This window comes from Magallana gigas, chromosome 3 (genome assembly GCF_963853765.1).
Source record: "Magallana gigas chromosome 3, xbMagGiga1.1, whole genome shotgun sequence".
Classification (NCBI taxonomy): domain Eukaryota; kingdom Metazoa; phylum Mollusca; class Bivalvia; order Ostreida; family Ostreidae; genus Magallana; species Magallana gigas.
The window spans coordinates 36,839,485-36,858,280 of record NC_088855.1 but is presented as its reverse complement, the minus strand read 5'-3'; the positions used below and the strand labels follow the sequence as shown (position 1 = coordinate 36,858,280).

General features: G+C 31.6%; 1 protein-coding gene across 7 annotated transcripts; it reads left to right on the top strand.

Annotated features, from left to right (window-relative positions):
- Positions 1-192: 192 nt before the first annotated feature.
- Positions 193-18,159, top strand: LOC105343166 (carboxypeptidase D). 7 transcript variants are annotated; one of them, XM_066079533.1, is made up of 13 exons: positions 193-312; positions 4,005-4,145; positions 5,605-5,857; positions 8,217-8,379; positions 9,055-9,165; positions 10,093-10,255; positions 11,841-11,938; positions 12,206-12,378; positions 14,747-14,931; positions 15,209-15,370; positions 15,827-15,979; positions 16,460-16,605; positions 16,940-18,159. In XM_066079533.1, the coding sequence occupies exons 6-13, from the start codon at positions 10,099-10,101 to the stop codon at positions 17,135-17,137; spliced, it is 1,272 nt and encodes a 423-aa protein (XP_065935605.1). In that variant the 5' UTR covers positions 193-312; positions 4,005-4,145; positions 5,605-5,857; positions 8,217-8,379; positions 9,055-9,165; positions 10,093-10,098; the 3' UTR covers positions 17,138-18,159. The 7 variants fall into 7 exon arrangements, with proteins under 7 accessions (XP_065935605.1, XP_065935602.1, XP_065935603.1 ...); XM_066079530.1 differs by having other exon boundaries at positions 9,038-9,165; XM_066079531.1 differs by lacking the exon at positions 8,217-8,379.
- Positions 18,160-18,796: the final 637 nt, after the last annotated feature.

Here is an 18,796-nt window from a genome sequence, read left to right as displayed (position 1 = left end):
ATATTCCAGGTCAAAGGTCAAGAAAACATTAGAGAATTTATCTAGTTTCATGTTAATTTGAATGAAAAATAATTAATCATACTTAACTACTCACTTTTTGATATTAAATAATCACAAATCCGAGTGCATTATAACGATAAAACGACATAATATGCAAAATAAATGTAATAAGTTTAATTATCAAAGCACGTGGCAATTCTAAAAATAACAGGACAACGCCCCCTTAACTTTTCCAAATCGGAAGTCTTGACTAGGAGAATTTTAGACAAAGAAGGGTATTTGGTGCATAGCCCATGTTTCATCAGGAACTATGTAAGAAAAGTTGGCAATTCATATTTGTCAGCATGTTTTGCAATTCATGTAGATATTGAATGAACCCTGATAAGGTCATTTGCATGGATCAACATCTACTTAACATATTCGACTAAACACTTATTTTAATACCCATTTTCAGCTTTAAAAAAAGGATTCAATCAGAAACGGTTCTTGTCCTTTTAATATTATGTAATATTTATCATTTATATGTACAATGTTATCATGAATATATATGACTTGCAATTAGTGTAAAGTTAATACATGTATAGAAAATCAAGTACATGCAACTTTACTTTAGTTCATTAATTATTATTGACTGGGTAGAATTATAAAGATTGATAAATCCTTTATGTAACTTGTCAAAGTTAATCTGTCTTTTTGAATTGCGGTAATTTAATTGTAAAGATATCTTAATTCATTGAAAATCCTTGTAATGCAGTTGGATGAAATCAATGTGTTGAAAGATTTTGTCACCTTTCATGGGAACATTAATCTGAAAGAAATATGTTATCTAAAATTTTTCTATCTTTTTGATATCAGAAAAAAAACTTTGACACTATTATTTTTTTAATATTAAAAAGTAACATTTAATAATAAGTATAATTCAATAAATAATCCTGTATGTTTGATAACATATGAAGTTCATCATTCTGAAATTCCTTGTAAACAGTGAAAGTGTGAGCATCTTTAGCTGTATCTGACCACTACTTTTGCATTTGATACTCTAATCGGATTCTAATGTGTGGCATGCCATTCTCAGAACTCTATCAATGCAATTTATTCACTGTCCATTTTGAAAAAAAGAGTATATTATATTCCTCAATTAACTGTGTAAAAAGAATTAGTATTATTAGTAACAATGATAATGTCAACATGATAATTTTTATATTTAATGCTTAATCTAATCCTTAACCTTCATTATTATGTACTGGAAAAGAAATTCTGGCATTTGATAACCTTTTCAAGTATATAGTTTATATTTATTTATGAATTAGAATATTATATTTAGACATATGGGTGGGAAGTATATGGTCGTTAAAAGTACAACAAAACTTTATGTTCAAGATTTATATAGGTTAAGATATTCAACTCGGGAAACATTAGGCATGAATGACAACTCTAGGTAACGGTCACAAGACATGCACACAACACACACAAAAAATCAAGTGCTTTTAATATATATATAGAAGATTTTTTGTTTATGTGAATCCCACGATTGCTTTTCATATTATCAGCTCTTTCCTTATTTCTACTTTCTATACCTCTCTTTAAATCCAAAAAACTTTTCTTGAAGAAATTCAGAGTAAAAATATACATGTATTAATCACTCTTCTAACGGACGGACAGTAAGAAGGGAGTTAGGGCTCATTGTCATAAGTATTGCAGGTTAATGGACAATTACTTTGAGAAAATGGCCACCTGTTATTTTATTTTTTCACAAATTCAAAAAAGACAGAATAAATGAATTCATTAATTTTTTTTTCTCGAAGCTGCAAATTTTACCTGTTGCTGTATACCTGCTACCATTGTACATATTAGCTTTCCTCTACTTTTTGTGTGGGTAAAAGAACACTTAAATTGTGAGCAGAAGTTAACACTTTTAAGAATTTCTTATTTACAGTAATAAGATGCATAACTAACCCCCCCCCCCCCCCCCCCAAAAAAAAAATAAAATAAGAAAATAAAATTGGAAACCGTTTTGTGGGGATGATGTAGAATCTTCAAGACTGATAGAGTTTTCTCCCTTTATATAAGCAATTAAGCTATAACCCAGTGCAGTTCTTGTATATATATACTGGCTAACTTCAATATGAATTAACAATTAAATATTGATAAAGTTTCTTTGAATTGTTAAAAAAGAAAATCAAAAGTAGGTCATAGAGGCCTTATTTTGGGACTCTGTATTCATCTGTAGTCCAATTTTCTGAGGTCTTATCTTGAAATATTTGAGCATGCAAACAAATTAATTCATTTTTTATTGATATCAATATGTACATGCTGTTGCTTATGAGGATACCATGTACCTTAACTAAAAAGCATTGCATTATTTTTAAGTAATCAAAATTGTGTTCATAAGAAAGGTTTGGTTGAAATAAATATTTTCTTTGAAAGATTTATTTTGAATCTGCTGTTCCAACTTTTGAATTAAAAGGGCGCATTAGAAAAAGGTTGATCATACACAAAACTGAGGTAATTTTATCACAAAATAATGGTTAAGTGAAGAATAGGTGATACGTAAATTAAGTCATGCAAGGTCAGAAAATATCACATTTTAATTGTTTTCACCCTTATTTATCTTTGTTTGGAGTTGCTAAAAATATATCTTTAATACCGGTAGTTTTTCTGGAGTAAGCTAAATGCAAAATGAGGAAAACTTTGATCAATGTAATAGAAAAGGCAAAAAAGAAAAAATAGAATGTAGTTGATTTGTTCTAACCAATATTTTTTGTATGAAGTCTGATAAAGAAATCTGAATCTGTTTCTTTGAAACTGTTCTTTGAAACTGGATCTAAGCTTGATGCAAAATTGATGAGCACAAAGATAGAACAGCAGTATCTAAATTAAAGATTCCAGGCACAAGAAAATGACAAACACAGGTGAAATACATGTACATGTAATTCAGAGGAATTGAAGACAATATATTTTCCTTGGACCACCTTTTAAAATTATTTGCTTGCCCATGATCTTCCAATTTGAATGATTTTTGTAATGTATGGTAATTAAAAAGTTTTTATAATTAAGGAATGAATTCAATGTTTATTTGTTTTATACGATATAAAATGGTTTGGGGCAGTTTACGCTTTATAAACCACGAAGCGATTTATAAAAAAGCGTAAACTGTTTCAAACCATTTTATATCGTATAAAACTAATAAATATTGAATTCATTGCTTATAATTTAATTTTTTAACTCTGCACTGTAGATAAAAAGGGTCATTTGACCTTTAAAATGATGAAAAATTGTACAAAATTCAAACGTAACGTCAGGCGTATTGTTTTTGACGTTAGTCTTACTATGACGTAGGCAACATTCTTTATATGATATAAAATAATATTAATAAATCAGAGAGCGTGTTACAACCAGAATTAAATTATTGTGTCTTGAAGGAAAAAAGTGTCTCATGTAAGAAAATTTTAAAAAAATATAGTGCAAGTTTTCTTTGAAATTGTCTTTGCAAATTGACGCAAAAGATTTCCAAACCTTTAAGTAATGAGATAATTAACTAATTTTCTTTGTTTCTTCCTAAAAACAATGCGTTATGGGATTTTGTTTGGGTGAGAATCTTTTGCTTTATAAGACTAATGTAGATCTTTGATTTGTAGCATTAGCTAAGGTGAAACAAAGAGGAAAACTATGAATTAATTTCATGATTGTACAGTTATTCCTGATTTGCATCCTCATAGAAAATTCCCTCCTTTAAATTTCTAATACTCACATTGCTATGCTAAACTACTGTAAATACATTTATGGATACTTTTGTACACTGGTGATGTGTCTACCTGTGGAAACCTTTAACTGTGGCCAGTGCAAACTGGTTTGTAATTAATTAATATGCTAGTTAAATGTCAATTATAGTGTAATAAATATTGTGTACTGCTGTCCAGAAACTATAATCAGACGTCAAAAGTACTAATGATTTGCATGTTCCCTGCAGGCATACCTTTACGCATGTTTTTGTATCTCATTAGGTGTAGCAAATCTGATTCAACTAAAAACCCGACACTGATCCTCATAGCCTCTCTCTATCTGCGAACACAGACTTACGACCGCTATGGTTAGAAGTCCCTGCCCCCAGGCAGAGAGTATAATTCAAACTGTCTTCTTGTGAGGTAAATATCATTTTCTTAGCTGCTTTCCTTCCTTTTTTTGTGTTACGAAGTTTTTGTTGCAAAAAAGTCAAGTTATTGATTTTTCCGATGGAGACCACTGTATAGCTGTCACTCCGATAAAAGGTATGTTGTCATTGATATTGAAAAATATTGATTTATGATTTCTTTAATTAGTGTATAAATCAAATGAATAACTAAGTGTATCATGTTTATTTGTCAGCTAGGTCATCTAGTGGTTATAAATGTATGTAGTATGGATTGAATGGATATATTATGGATACAAGTTAAGGTAGAACTAGCGCACATATTTTAAGTGACATATTAAATATATTGTAAATATATGTCTACATGTGGTATATGGAGTACTTATAATTTCCTTATCCAACAATCCAACAAACGCAGATTAAAGTCATGTCTCTAACTGATTATTCAGCCATCAAAAAGTTCCAAGTTTAATTATGTTCTGAGTTAATATTTTGTCAGATTAGTTTGACAATTACTGGAAAATAACAAGTATTTATGTCATGTTTTGTCCTTACCCTTAATCGGCATATACGGTATATAAAGTAGACGAATCTGAAAAGTCCTTTGCACTTATGACTTGGTCATTTGTCCAATCAGGTAAAGTTTATATTCTAGTGAATAATTATTCTCTTAATTTAATCTGTAAAAAAAAAATCCTGTTTTAATTGTCATATATCTGGATTTGTTTCTACTCGATATTGACGATAAACACACTACTATAATGAAGTCTGAAATCTGAGAACCTGTCCAGATGTTAGTGTTTTCCTAATCCTGGATGAAAGATTCTGCAAACATATTCATTATCTGAGGGCAGGTCTGTACCAGACAGTTCAAAAGGAGAAGATTTTGAAAGTTTAAGACAGAATAAACTCAAATTTTGCTTTATTTCATTCCAACTTGGCAGAAACATGTAGGCCTAAGGGAACATCTGTTGGGAAATAGCATGTAATTTATTAGAAAGGTTTAGCTATGTTTCATTATAGTAACATTAGATGCTGATGTATTGCATTTGAAGGTGATCCATTAATGTTGAAATATTTTGGGGCTGAATTTAATATTTACAATATTTCATGTAGATCTTGTTACAGTAGAATTTAGATAATATATAGCAAAGTACTAGGGACCAGTGGATTTAATTTGCTTCATCCATTATATGTAATATCATTATTACATGTAATAGGTAATGATTTTATATAAGTTAATTAACAATGGCAATTAAATTGATATTTAATGGTTTGGCAAATATTCACAAATTAACAATCCTTTCCCTTTTCCCCCTCTCAAATTATACAATAGTATGATTAAACAAAAATAAGCAAAGAGATCTACTTTCCAAACATATGGCTGGGATAATTACTTTGATTGGCGATCCTGCTGTTGTGCATTATGAGCTCTGTGTTGAGTTGTGTGCTTTAAATCAAATTAAACTTTACAGTTTAAGAGAAGAAGGATGATCAGGCACCATGGAGTGCAGGACAGCTGTTTTGGTGTGAGAACTGTAACGTCTTGGTGGATATTGAGCTAGTTTGGCAAGCATCGCCGAAGAGCAAGCATTGGCAATGTTAACAAGTGCTCAGTAAGAGCAACTACCTAGTTAGCTAACTCTCCATCTCCATCTCTGCTTGGACAAATTCAGCACGATAATATTATTGGAGCCACCTGTGCATGAAATTCTGAACTTTATTCTGGTAAATATTTATCATTGTTTTTTTTCTGCACATTAGTTTATGCGTAGCTTTTCTTTCAATCCGGGTTTTTACATATCACCGGTATATGGTAGATTCACGTGTTCTAGCTGATACTCTGTTTACATTGATGGAAAACAATTCTTTGCATAGTGTACCATTCATATATATACTAACATGTGGTGAATTAAGTCTAAACTACTGTTGTTTGTGAAAAAAGGGCATTTGTCAAGAAAAATATGGTCAATAAAAATTTTTATCATTTAATAAATGCTGTAACCCACAAACATTCAAAAGTCTTTATTACTGCGTAGTAAATTAGTTGACTTTCTTTCAATTGTACATATGATAGATGATTGCTTTTAATGTGTTATGTTATATGCTAGTGATTCAGTAGATATAACATCAATATATCAGATCTTTTTGTATCCCAGTCTTCTGTAGTGGTTGATACCAGAGACATTAGATAAATCAACTTTCAGTGCAAACTTCATTCACAGCTACAAGACAGCATACCTCAAATTACTTTTATATTATTTTCACCTGTGCAACTGACAGGTGACCTAGTGTTGTATATCATTATTGGACGATCATCATGCATTGGCAGTGGTATGTGTGGTTTAAATTACCATAATCATCTCATTATATATAGCTACTGTCCACTCAAGAAGTTGGAACCTCCGAATTTTTATAGCTTTTGTGGGGGGGGGGGGGGGGGGGGGGAAGGAATGATGCAATATTTCAAAATCTTACAAATGGATTGCATAGTTACAAACTCAGGAACTCAGGAAATTTATGGGTCAGGGGTTTTAGTTTTAGTGATGGACTAATGTATTCTTCTCAACTGAAGTTGATAAACATGTGCAGAAGAATTGATTATAGTGTATTGGGCAATCTGTTTAATAATGTGTTGAATATGTGTCTTTTGTCCCTTCCCCATTTCCATCCCCACCCCTATTGTGCCATGAATAATTAAAGATCTAAAGGTTTTATATTTTTTTTCTTTTTCCATGTCCTGAAGACAAATTGAAGGATGCAAATGATTAAGTACAAAGGGAAAGTCCCCACAGGGTATAATTTTGGATGGGTATTTTGGAACTTTGACAATTCATTCAAAATTATTGGCTTTTTCATGTATTGGCAAGATTTTAAGAAATTAGTCAAAGAGGAATAACTGAAACTGTCAGTATGCCCTTTTTTATATTACTTCTCCAAAAAGAACCTCCCTCACTTTTGCAGTATGTGTACCAAAACTTTTTATTTACAATTAAGTGTCTCTTTGAGAATTATAATTTGATTTAACTTGTATATATCATCAGTTTGTTGTTCGTAGCATTTGTATTATAGGGTTGCATGTTTTTCAGTTTATTGAAAATGCTTTATTTAGCTCACCTGAGCTGAAAATTTAAGTGACCTTACCTGATTACTTTTTGTTAAGCTTTCATCTCTCTACCATCTCTCTACACCATCTGTCTTACTGTCCATCTGTAAACTTTTTACATTTTTGCTTCTTCTGAATCACTAGGCAATTGTCAACCAAACTTGGCACAAAGCATCCTTGTGTAAAGAGTATATATAAGTTTGATTAAATGAAGAGCCATATCTTCTCTCAAGGGGAATGATTTAGAATCATTGAAAATTTGTTGGCATTTAGAGAAAAAATATCTCAAAACCCATTTGGTGTGGAAGCATCTTCAGGTATTATGATTCAAGTTTGTTCAAATCATGATCCCCAGGGGTAGGGTGGGGCCACATTTTGGGGTTAATATTTACATGGGAATGATTAGATGAAAATCTTTTAAAAATCTTCTTCTCAAAATCATTTTGCTAGAAAAGCTGAAACTTGTGCAGAAGCATCCTAAGTAGTGTAGAGTCAAACTTGTACAAATTTACAGAGGAATGAATAGAGAAAAATCTTTCTCTCAAAATCTGAAAGAACAAAAGAGAGTCAATATTAATTTGAGGAGAAAAAATTTAAAATATTTTTAAACAAGATCAACTTTACTTAATTTTTCAGATATTTTGTATTTGATACCATAAAGCAGATTTGATCAAAATTATTTCTATTGTTGGTCAAAAGGATGCTAAGGTGAGCAATGTGGTCCCTGGACCTCTTGGTTTAGATACATCCCAAACTAAAAGATTTACATATTAATGCTGTATATATTTTACTACATGCATTGAGAGGATGGAAAAACATCCAGATCATTTTGAAGAATATTTTAATACATTTTTCTATTCATTCAGGTGGTCAAAGACTTCCACATAAAATTATCTGCAATCCATCTGTCAATCTCCATTGTAACTCTTCTGTTGATTATACTGATTTCTTTAATACATATTGATTTTTACTTTTTTGAAGTTATGCAGGCAGATCTGTTAGAATATGTGTCAACAGAGCATTATGTACTTTTAAACACAATGAACAGAAAGTCTTTTAAGCTTTGACAGGAACTTGAATCTTCACAAAGCAAACAATTTTGTCCAGATATTCTTCCAAGTATCTTCAAAAACTTAAGATAGAGGTACTTTTATATATTGCAAGATCTTTTATGCAAGTATCATGAATTTATGATTTATTTTTTTCCCTAATCCTAATTCTCTTGATGTGTATATTGATTCTTTCTACATGAATGTATGCGAGAGTGCTCTGGTATGGTAACTGTGAAATTTGAAGAAAAAAAAAAAATTGGGGAGGGGGGGGGGGGGTGGATGAGTTCATAACACAATACAGTGTATATAGCAATTTTCTACCATAGAATATTTACATGGAATATAATAGTAGATAAACAATTATTTACACAAGCATCATAAATTTGGCAATGAGTTATTAGTGTACGTGTCCTATTAGACATCTTGTGAATGTCTCTCACAGGAAGTATATGGTTTATGTGGTGAACGAAATGATAGATATAAAAGTGATTGATATAATTGTGAGATAATTAAGCCATTGCCCCTATAAAATGTACAAACAAATCCGTCCCCACCCTCAATCTCTGCTGTCATAATAACAACTTTGTAGAACTGTTTGAGAGATTCGGTAGCCTATATGGAACAGAAAGTTACCTACATGTATATATAAATTTAATTATAGTCCTCCCTGCTTTGTTTACATGGCTCATTCTTTATCATGTTAATAAATCTGTTGCCCAGAGACTGATGCTACCTGTATATTTGTACTAGGTGTCTTATTTTCCAAGTATGTGAAGTGGATCTTCCATAAATGACTTTTCTGCAAATACCACATCTTCTGGGTCAATGGCTGATGTTCCCTGTTTGACGTCTTCATTCCTTTATTAGCCAAGCTAAAGGTAAGGCATACAGATTCAGTGACTGAATTTTTTTTTCCTTTTTCAATTTATAACTTGCAATTACAAAGAGTTTTTTTTAAATTTAATTTTAATTGCTATGCATTTTATTAATTTATAAAAACAGTAATTTATATAATAATTTTAAACTTTTTAAACTTTTTTATTTCTGAAAATGCTTTATCGATAATATGATTTGTTGTTATCTTTCACCCTAATATGCATATGGTAATTCTTAGATTGAATTAATATTTCAATTAGGGTTTGTATTTTTTTTCTTTTGAAATAATTTAGTGCTATTGTATTAGTACTCAATTTATTATGTTGGTCTAAAAGATATGTTTTCATCATTTCTATGAAATTTTTTTAATGAATTATATGTTTATTTCATACCAATGAACACATAACATTAATTGACACAACATTAAAAAATAAAAATGGTCATTTGTTTTATATAAATACATGATAACTTACCAAAACATACATACAATTAACACATAAAGACTAAGGAAATATTCTGCCTAAAAACATTTTCCATAAATAGTATTTGACTTTTAAGAAATCATCATTTTATTCACTGACAGGAAACACAGGATGGAAAGAAACTGTCCTAGAATCAAACTGTAATCTAACCATAATTATATTAAAAAAACATGCAAGTTAATGATGCATTTTATATCCATGAAAGAATTTCACCCCTCCCTCCCTCTCTCACACACACACACACACACACTCTCTCTAAAAAAAAGTGAAAGTTTTTACAGAAAAACAAATGTTGGGAAGGCATATTTTTGTTGAGTAGTACAACTACTCTATCCTTGTGGCATTTCACTTGAAAGCAGGTGACATTGAGATATCTATGATGTTTCCCTTTATTAATTAATCATGGCTCTATGTTCGCTAATGTATTTTTTTCCTTCCATTTTTTAGGGCAAGATGAGGGCAGTATTCCTAGGTGTACTAATTTGGAGCTGTGTTCTTTGTTTGGATTTCAATTACCATGACAACGAAAGTCTGGAGAATTTTCTTCGCAACATGTCTCAGCTCTACCCAAACTTGACCAAATTGTACAGTATTGGGAAAACAGTTGAAAGTAAGCACTTACTTGTCATCTACTTCTACATTGTTATGTCTTTTACGAGCAAATTTTGATTTCACTGAAACTATTTATAAGAAATGATGCATGTTCAATTGATATATTAAATACGTTTAAAATATGGAACACCTAGCTCAGTTTAGAATTCCTTTGGCCTACAGGGGCTTCAGGACCCGAAGTATTTTTTCTCTCCCCTTACCCACCCCTTCCATTCAAATAATATTTGATGCTCTTTTTCTTATGAATCAAGAATAGGAAAAGATCATACAGTCTGTGTGTGTGTGTGTGGGTTTGGGAGAGGGGGAGGTGTTGGGGGATGCCACAATAATCTATGCCAGTGTGAAAAATGTCCTCACTTTTTTAAACCTATTAATTACCAACAGTGACTTGTTTCTGCCTTAGTGCAATAACATGTAGTATAATTTTGTGGTTATTTATCATAAGAGGGCAATATCAATCTGATGTGATATAGATATAAGGCACATGTACTTCATATGGTCATACGGTTGTTAATATAGCTATACATGTATAAGCAACCAGCCAGATATATTAAAAATATATTCTCCAATTCTTTAAATTCAACATCTTTTCTATTTTTTAAATGATTTTTGTTGATACTTTTGTGGCAACTATTGTCATCAATAAATACTAAAATAGGAGAGATAGACAGACTGTAATGTCCATAAAAACTATATGAATAATAAAACTTTATAGTTTGTAACTGTAAAGGACTTTAAAGAAGATAAACTTTCTGAAATGTTTATGAACCTGGTTTTATATGGTACCACCAAGGACATCCGTCCTGGTATTTATTATGGCAAGTGCTTGTGTATATGGTTGTGTCTAAATCAAATAATCAAGGAATGCATTCCTTCACTGTTCCTAGGCTGTTATCTTATGTTATGTACTTTGAAAACTTAAAAACAAATATTCATGTTGTGTCAACAGACCATAAATATTCATACATAGAAAAAAAAATCTGAAAGGCAGAAGGTATATATTGAAGTAAACATCTATATGTAGTTAGAAAAGATTCTAACTCACTAATGGACTACACTGTTTAAGTAACAAAAAATTTCCATTTAAAAGGATTGTGCGAAACATTAAAACTGACAGAGCAGTTTTCATACATATATTAAATGAACAGTTGTGGCCAATCACATCAGAGCAAATCTGGTATTACGTTTTTTTACATCCAGTAGTTATAAGGATGTGACTTGTGCCCAACAAATTTGAGGCAGATCGAGGCAGACCAATTAAATATAGGAATAACTGTATGAGTTTCATATAAAATGTATGCACAGGCATATTTATCATAGTTCATGCAATTCAACATCTTGGTCCATTTGTGTCTATTCCAAGTTTTGAAGATGCTCTGTCAAAATTTGTTGCCAGGTGGAACTTGACCTGCAGCTGACTTGAAACATATTTGCCACAAATGGTCACAAATGGATTGTAAATTTTGTTTGAATTATTTCTTAAGGTGTGACTCAGTCACTGAATTTGATAGTACATGTATATATATTCTTATTTTTAATCAGCCCATGCATTATGATTCAAATTTTGCTCCTCTATTTTTCAGATAAAGACCTATGGGTGCTTGCGATTGGACGAAATCCAGATACTCACCAGCCATTACGCCCTCATGTCAAATACATCGGCAACATGCATGGGAATGAGGTGACCATTATTTAAGTATTGCAATCGTTCTTTTTCCAAGAGGAACATGATCTTAAGCAAAAATGGATAAACTTATTTAACAACCTGTTTCCTCTTTCCATTTTTGACATAATTTGACAAAATAATTAATTCTCTTTGCAATTAATGCATCTTTTGGGTTTTACATATGGCACATTTTTTGGCAGGAAAGTAATCTGACAATAATTGAATGAAAAAAAAAGATGATATGAGATATTTTGTATATTATTGTACTACATGTACTTTTAGGTTGTGAGTCGAGAGGTTCTCCTCCATCTGATTGACCACTATGTGACATCTTACGGCAACAATGATACAATCACGTATTTCCTGAATAATACTGTAGTTCATATAATGCCCTCCATGAACCCAGATGGCTTTAACAATTCAGATATAGGTGACTGTTTTGGAGTGAAAGGACGGTGAGTTTCAATAGTGCTAGCTCAGAGGGAAACTTAGCAAAATAGTGAATGTTGTAACTTCACTTACATCTGCTTAATATGATTGGTATTTTTAGGAATAATTGAAAGGTTGATCTGAAATATGGCCACAAGTAAATTGACAAAAATTAAATTTTGGAATTTTCATTTCATATGTACCCTAGGCTTATATGGATATTCTCTTTTTTATCCGTGATAAAAAAATGAGATGGAAGATATGCTTCATTGTTTATGGTAGAGGTACACTGTTAACAGTCAATCCATGTAGACTTTTAGCTCCACCCCACATTTGAACATCTTTAAAATACATGAGCGCAATTAGGTAAATTTTTCTTCTTCAGTTATTCATCGTATTTTGTTGAAATCTATATATTTGTGAAAAGTCAGTGCACTCATATGTAACTTTTTAAAAAAATGTTTAAGTCCAGTTGGCTTTCTCAATTATAAATGAATATTGTTTACCTTAATTGTGTGAACTCAATTACGGTAACCTTTCATAATGTTATGTTCTGTATATGTGTCATGTGCATTCATATCGATAAGTGTGTACAGAGTGACTATATATGCCATTAATATTCATGCAAATTCATTATTTGTAAGTTGTATTTTCAATGGATGTTATTTGTGATTTCTGATGGTTTCTTTACGAGTGAGATTTTTGTGATAAATAATGTCGAGCCTTGTTCAACCTGCTTAATTGCATTATATACGTATGATTTCTCTGTTGTACTAGGGCGTGCCTATTTGATGCATTGCAAGGGCAGAGTTACAAACTAGAACAAAATACACTGTTAAAGGGCCTACAAAATCAGTGATGATGCATCAAATATTAAATTATAAAGCGATCAAAGCTATTTGCACCAATTAAGATGTTTCACTTTTTTCAATCTCATTTGAAAATTATCAAAATCATGGTAGATTCTATAATTTAACAAATAAAAAGGGGCAGTGACATATGTTTATAGTGATATCAACCTTTGTGTAGAAAGAAAAAAGGTGTAAAAGTAAGTTATGAAATTGTCAGGTTTTTTTTTAAAATTTAGTCAAAAGTAATTCTCTTTGCTGTTATTTAGAATAACAATTACAGCTTTAGGCAATAAAGAGCCCTGTATTTATCTGTTACATTAACATTAAGTGTAATAAAATGATTATATTTGTTCCCTGTAAAAGAAATGACTAAGCTAACAGATTGCACTGATCAGATAACATTGAATGTTAATAAATCACTGAATATCTGATCTCAACCTCATGTTTTGCTAAATCATTAAAGACATAGCCTCCAGATAAAAATACCCAAATTTAATTTTACTAAGGATGAGAGTATCTGCTGTTTTCAAAATTGCTTGTACAGTAAAACTCGGTTATAGCGAAGTCCTAGGGACCAATGGATTTACTTCGTTGTATCCGTAATTCGTTATATTCGTATAACGAATTCGTAATAATAACTATAGCGAATTCACTATATGCATGTTTTCTTTCAGCAGACTATAAATTTTGTTAATTGAGGCTTAAAATAGAAATACATTACTTTGATACCTTTGATTATTGGATTATAAATTGAAAAATATTAATGAAAATAAATTCATTCAAACTATTATGTTAAATGGTAGTGTAAACTTTTTATCTGTAAAGAAATTCGTTATAAAAGTGGTAAATATCGTTATTATTTACTTCTACGGGACTCAAAATGAGTTCGCTATATCCGTAAATTCGTTATATCCGAATTCGTTATAACCGTAAAATTTTGCTACGATTTGTTAAGAATTTTACCGGGGATTCAAAAACACTTCGCTATATCCATGTTCGTACTAAACGAGTTTTACTGTAGAACAAAGCAGGAAAAAAATCTGTATGCCTACAGGGAGTAAATTTATTCCCTTAAGGAGCAACATACTGGTACTATATATGTAATTCTTATTCTACTCACACTTTGTATAAGTTTGTGAAAGGTTGTTTCTATTCTTTAGGAGAAAGAGGGTGGGTTAGCTGAAATACATATGTATCATTAACGTTCAAGTTACCAAACATTTGGGAATCTTGCAGTGAATTTTCTGATTCTGAAGTAGAATTCTCTTCAAGCGTATGAGCAGCCCCATCCTGGGGCAATCAAAATACAAGCTACGGTAGATTTGAATGACATTTTATACCAACCCAAAAGGAAGCAATCAAGGGACATAACTTTTTTTAAGTGTGGAATGAATGCTTGAAATAAATGAGTATGAAACTCGCTATACCATGTCACTCAATTCGTGCTTGATAATAACTTAGTATTTCACAACAACATTTTTCTGTAGCTGTTTTGGCTTACATTAACAAACTTGATATTTCAATCCTTCCAATCTTTTTCCAGGGGTAACAAGAATGGGTATGATTTGAACCGTAATTTCCCAGACTACTTTGCTGTAAACACTGCACCCACTCAGCCGGAGACTTCGGCTGTGATGAACTGGACTCTACAGATCCCGTTTGTACTCTCGGCTAATCTACATGGTGGAACATTGGTGGTTAACTATCCTTTTGACAATTATCCAAATGGTACAAAAAATAAACCACTGAACAATGTACAATCTTTCTCTATTTAAAACTTTAACTACAGTTCAAAATATTTATCCTTTGTTTCTTGATCAGACCAATAAACTCATAATATAATGCAACAGACAGGTACCGGTATTTTATTATGCCCCTTGCAAGAGGCTCATCAGTCAGTCCTGCTGGAATAAGACCCACTGAGGAGTCCTTGACTGATCCTTTGATTCTTTTTGTAACTTTATGTACAATTCATATTGCTTACTTTGGAGCTTAACTTTTGCAGCCAATGGTATCACAAAGTATGTGACTAGCCCAGATGATGATGTGTTTGTATCCCTGTCCAAAACTTACTCATACAAACACAACAACATGTTCTACGGCAATCATTGCGGAGATGTATTCCCAGATGGAATTACAAATGGGGCTCTTTGGTATCCTGTCACAGGTAAGGTATTGAATATGGGTGAAAGCAAAATTTAGAACTAGGATTGTTAACATATTATAGATCTATTTTCTTTACTGCTTAAATATTAGGGAGCATATTTTTTATAATAAAAAATGAAAGACTATATATAGGATAATAAATGGTTTAAGAATATTTTTATCAGTTTTATCAATTTGAGAATCAATATGTACCTGAGGTGAACTGCTTTCAACAATTCACTTTTTTTTTTCAAAGGAGACATGGAAGATAATTAACATGATAATTAACATAATATTTGACAAACATTGAATAAATAGTTTGATTAGAGGAATATTTTCTGTGATCAGATTTTCACAATCTCTCAAAATTTTCTCACCAGCAAAGAAAAGTTCTTATTCATGATTTTTAAAGCTATAGTATGTGATATAAGTAAGTGCACATATATATATCTTAATTACTAACTTCTTTTTTTATCAGGTGGTATGCAGGATTGGAATTATATACAGGCGGGGTGCATGGAGGTGACCCTGGAGATCAGCTGCTGCAAATACCCAGCCCCACAGACCCTCCCAGGGTTCTGGAATGACAACAAACAGGCACTGGTGGATTTCCTCATGAGGGTTCACTCTGGTATGTAATGTTTACCAACAACTTCTTTTCAAATTGAAATTATAACATGCTTATAAAAAGTGCCATGGACAAACAGTTTCCATTAATTATCAGTGTACATATTTAATATCTTTGATTTGATATTTCATTCAAGGTTTATGAACAGTTAAAGAATATAATAAAATTAGGAATAAAACTTACCTTGCCATATGCCCAACATATTTATAACAAGAGTGTTTGCTGTAATCATATTTGAGTGTATAGCTGGCCTTTTCATGATCCATAGATAAAAATTATAAGGGCAGAATGTTTCTATATATCAATCTTTCTTTGCATTTGTGTAAACTCAGAGTTTGTTCCTAATTTTAACTCTGTGTATACAAGATGGAGACTGCATGCATGATAGTCTCAAAGGTCAAGGTGAATAGATATTAAATGTGACCAGAGTATGGGATTAAATGCCCATCAAAAATCAGTTGTTCTTTTATTCATATCTTTTAGGAGTGAAAGGCATAATCTATGATCAAGACGGAAAAGTTGTTCCATCGGCAACTTTAAAAATAAAAGGCCGCGAACTGGTGTCTTTCCGTTCTTCCAAGTACGGGGAATACTGGAGGATACTTTTACCTGGAACATACACCCTACAGGTAACAGAATTAATATATAAAATTATTACTTATAGATTTAGGTTAAAAAAAAGAATGAATTGTGAACATGTGTTGAAAGCATTTGCAAATTTCTTCTAGTTATGTATTTGAGGCTTTCTTTCACCTCATCATCTTTTGAGCTTATTGCTTTACTTACATTATACTGTAAATTAAACAATTAGTATCTGACAAAATATTAAAATCATTAAACATACATTAGAATATAAATATAGATATGCTCAAACTTATTTCATATTTAATTACAATGTATACCGTAGTTGTTCTCAGAGATCCAACAAATAATACTAGTTATATTTAAATTGTTTCGCCTTAGGTATTCAATGGAATAAATGTAACTGAGAGAAGTTTTGATGTGCACAACGGACAGGCAACCAGATTAGACATCCGATCTTGGACCGCAGCTTCTGACAGCACAGCTATGCATCAAGGGGGACTACTCTTGGGATATATTCCTATTTTGCCAGTACTCCTCATTACGTGTTATCAGATGAAGTTATTTTTCTTTAACTAAGTATTGGTTTTTTTATCATTAGGACCATGCATTAATTTGGGTATTTTTGCCCAGTGCAAATGTGGTTAATGTTAGTAAATGCTGAATTTGTGATCTGTATACATGAACATGTATATGTGTGTAACCAGGAACAATTTATAATGTGCATGCATGTATGAAACAGAGTCAAAATGTATGCAATTTAGTATTCATTTTTGGTAGGACATATTCAGAAATTATGGTCATGAAACTTTTCAGTAGCAGGAAATCCTACATGTACTGTAATTTTATTTCTCTGGGCATTTAGGGCTGCCTCTTCCAACATTACTGTATACAGGGTTATTTTTGCCCTGTGTAATTTTTATCCTTTACACTTTCCAATGGTTTTGCCCTATTCACCCAGACATAGTTGTGTTTAAAGAGAGATTATTTGAGGCATTGAAATTAGTCCAGTCTTAATTTGCCTGCTGATAATGACGGAAAAAGGGGCAAAAAGAAAACTGAGTTGAATATCTCCCTGTATACAGTATATCATTTCTTGATAAAAAGTCAGTGGAAATTTGTTTCTTACCCTGTTGGGAGACAGCTCAAATGCTTTGAACATTTAGAGGTTGATTATGTTACTGCAGATTTTGTGTAAAAATACAACTTGTGCAAAGGTGACACAAAAATCATGCACTTACATATTGTGCTCTGTTAGTGAAGAAACTACATTTTCCTTTATTTTTTTTTTTAAATTAAGTCTTCCAACTTAAAATTGTTATACTGTACAGCGTTTTATATGTTATTTGATTGTAGGACCGTATTGATAAATTTTCTCTTCTTGATTGTTAATTTATCTGAGAATGTATTTATTTGAATCAGGGAAATAGTTGATTTCAGGTGATTAGATTATGCAGCATGCTTCTCCTGTGATAAAGCTAATTTATTTTCCTTCCATTGTATCTAAACAATCCAGTACATGTATTTATATTCTTAGCATGTCAATGTTAATATGTTATGAAATCAAATCATAATATGGTGCATAAAACTTTGAAAACCAAGACTGCTTTATGATTTTCTTGTTCATTGAAGATGCAAATGAAATTATTGGCTTGAGGGTCAGGGCCATTTTTTACTTTTACCAGGTAATATTAATCTCTCTGAGAGGAAAAGGCTCTGTATAAAGATAAAGGAGAAATATTCTTTTGTGTAATCTTCAATATTTAGAATTTTTCATTACTAAATAAGGGATAATAGCTAAATATTCTTATCCAGAAAATAAAGGTAGATGTTGACCACAGTCTCCATGAGATACTCCATGTCATAGGACCAACGGCATCCCCCCAAAAAGCATTCAATTCTTTAATATCTACTCCTAAATGAAAAAGATTGTCTCCACAAATTTTCTGGCACTATATTTTTTGTTGTGGAAGCTAACTAAATAACATGTTAATATGGCTGTTCCATGTATGTTCCATATATCCCTGACTAAGAGCGTGAAAATTGGCTTTATAGCGGCGATACACACTATTTCCTACAAATAGACACCAGTATGAAAATATAGATACAAGCATTGAATGCTTATTTTGGGATGTCGTCGGTCCTATGACACACCAAGCGATGCAGATAAATTGAATACCGGGCGTTGTCCAAAAATAAGCATTCAATGCTTAAATATCTTATTAAGGGTTTTGGTCA

Bases quoted from the DNA above. Each gene is read 5' to 3' on its own strand.
- LOC105343166 (XM_066079531.1), top strand. From the start codon at position 10,099: ATGAGGGCAGTATTCCTAGGTGTACTAATTTGGAGCTGTGTTCTTTGT. The intron at 14,932-15,208 runs GTACAAAAAATA...TAACTTTTGCAG, and splicing joins TTTTGACAATTATCCAAATG to CCAATGGTATCACAAAGTAT. The intron at 16,606-16,939 runs GTAACAGAATTA...GTTTCGCCTTAG, and splicing joins CTGGAACATACACCCTACAG to GTATTCAATGGAATAAATGT.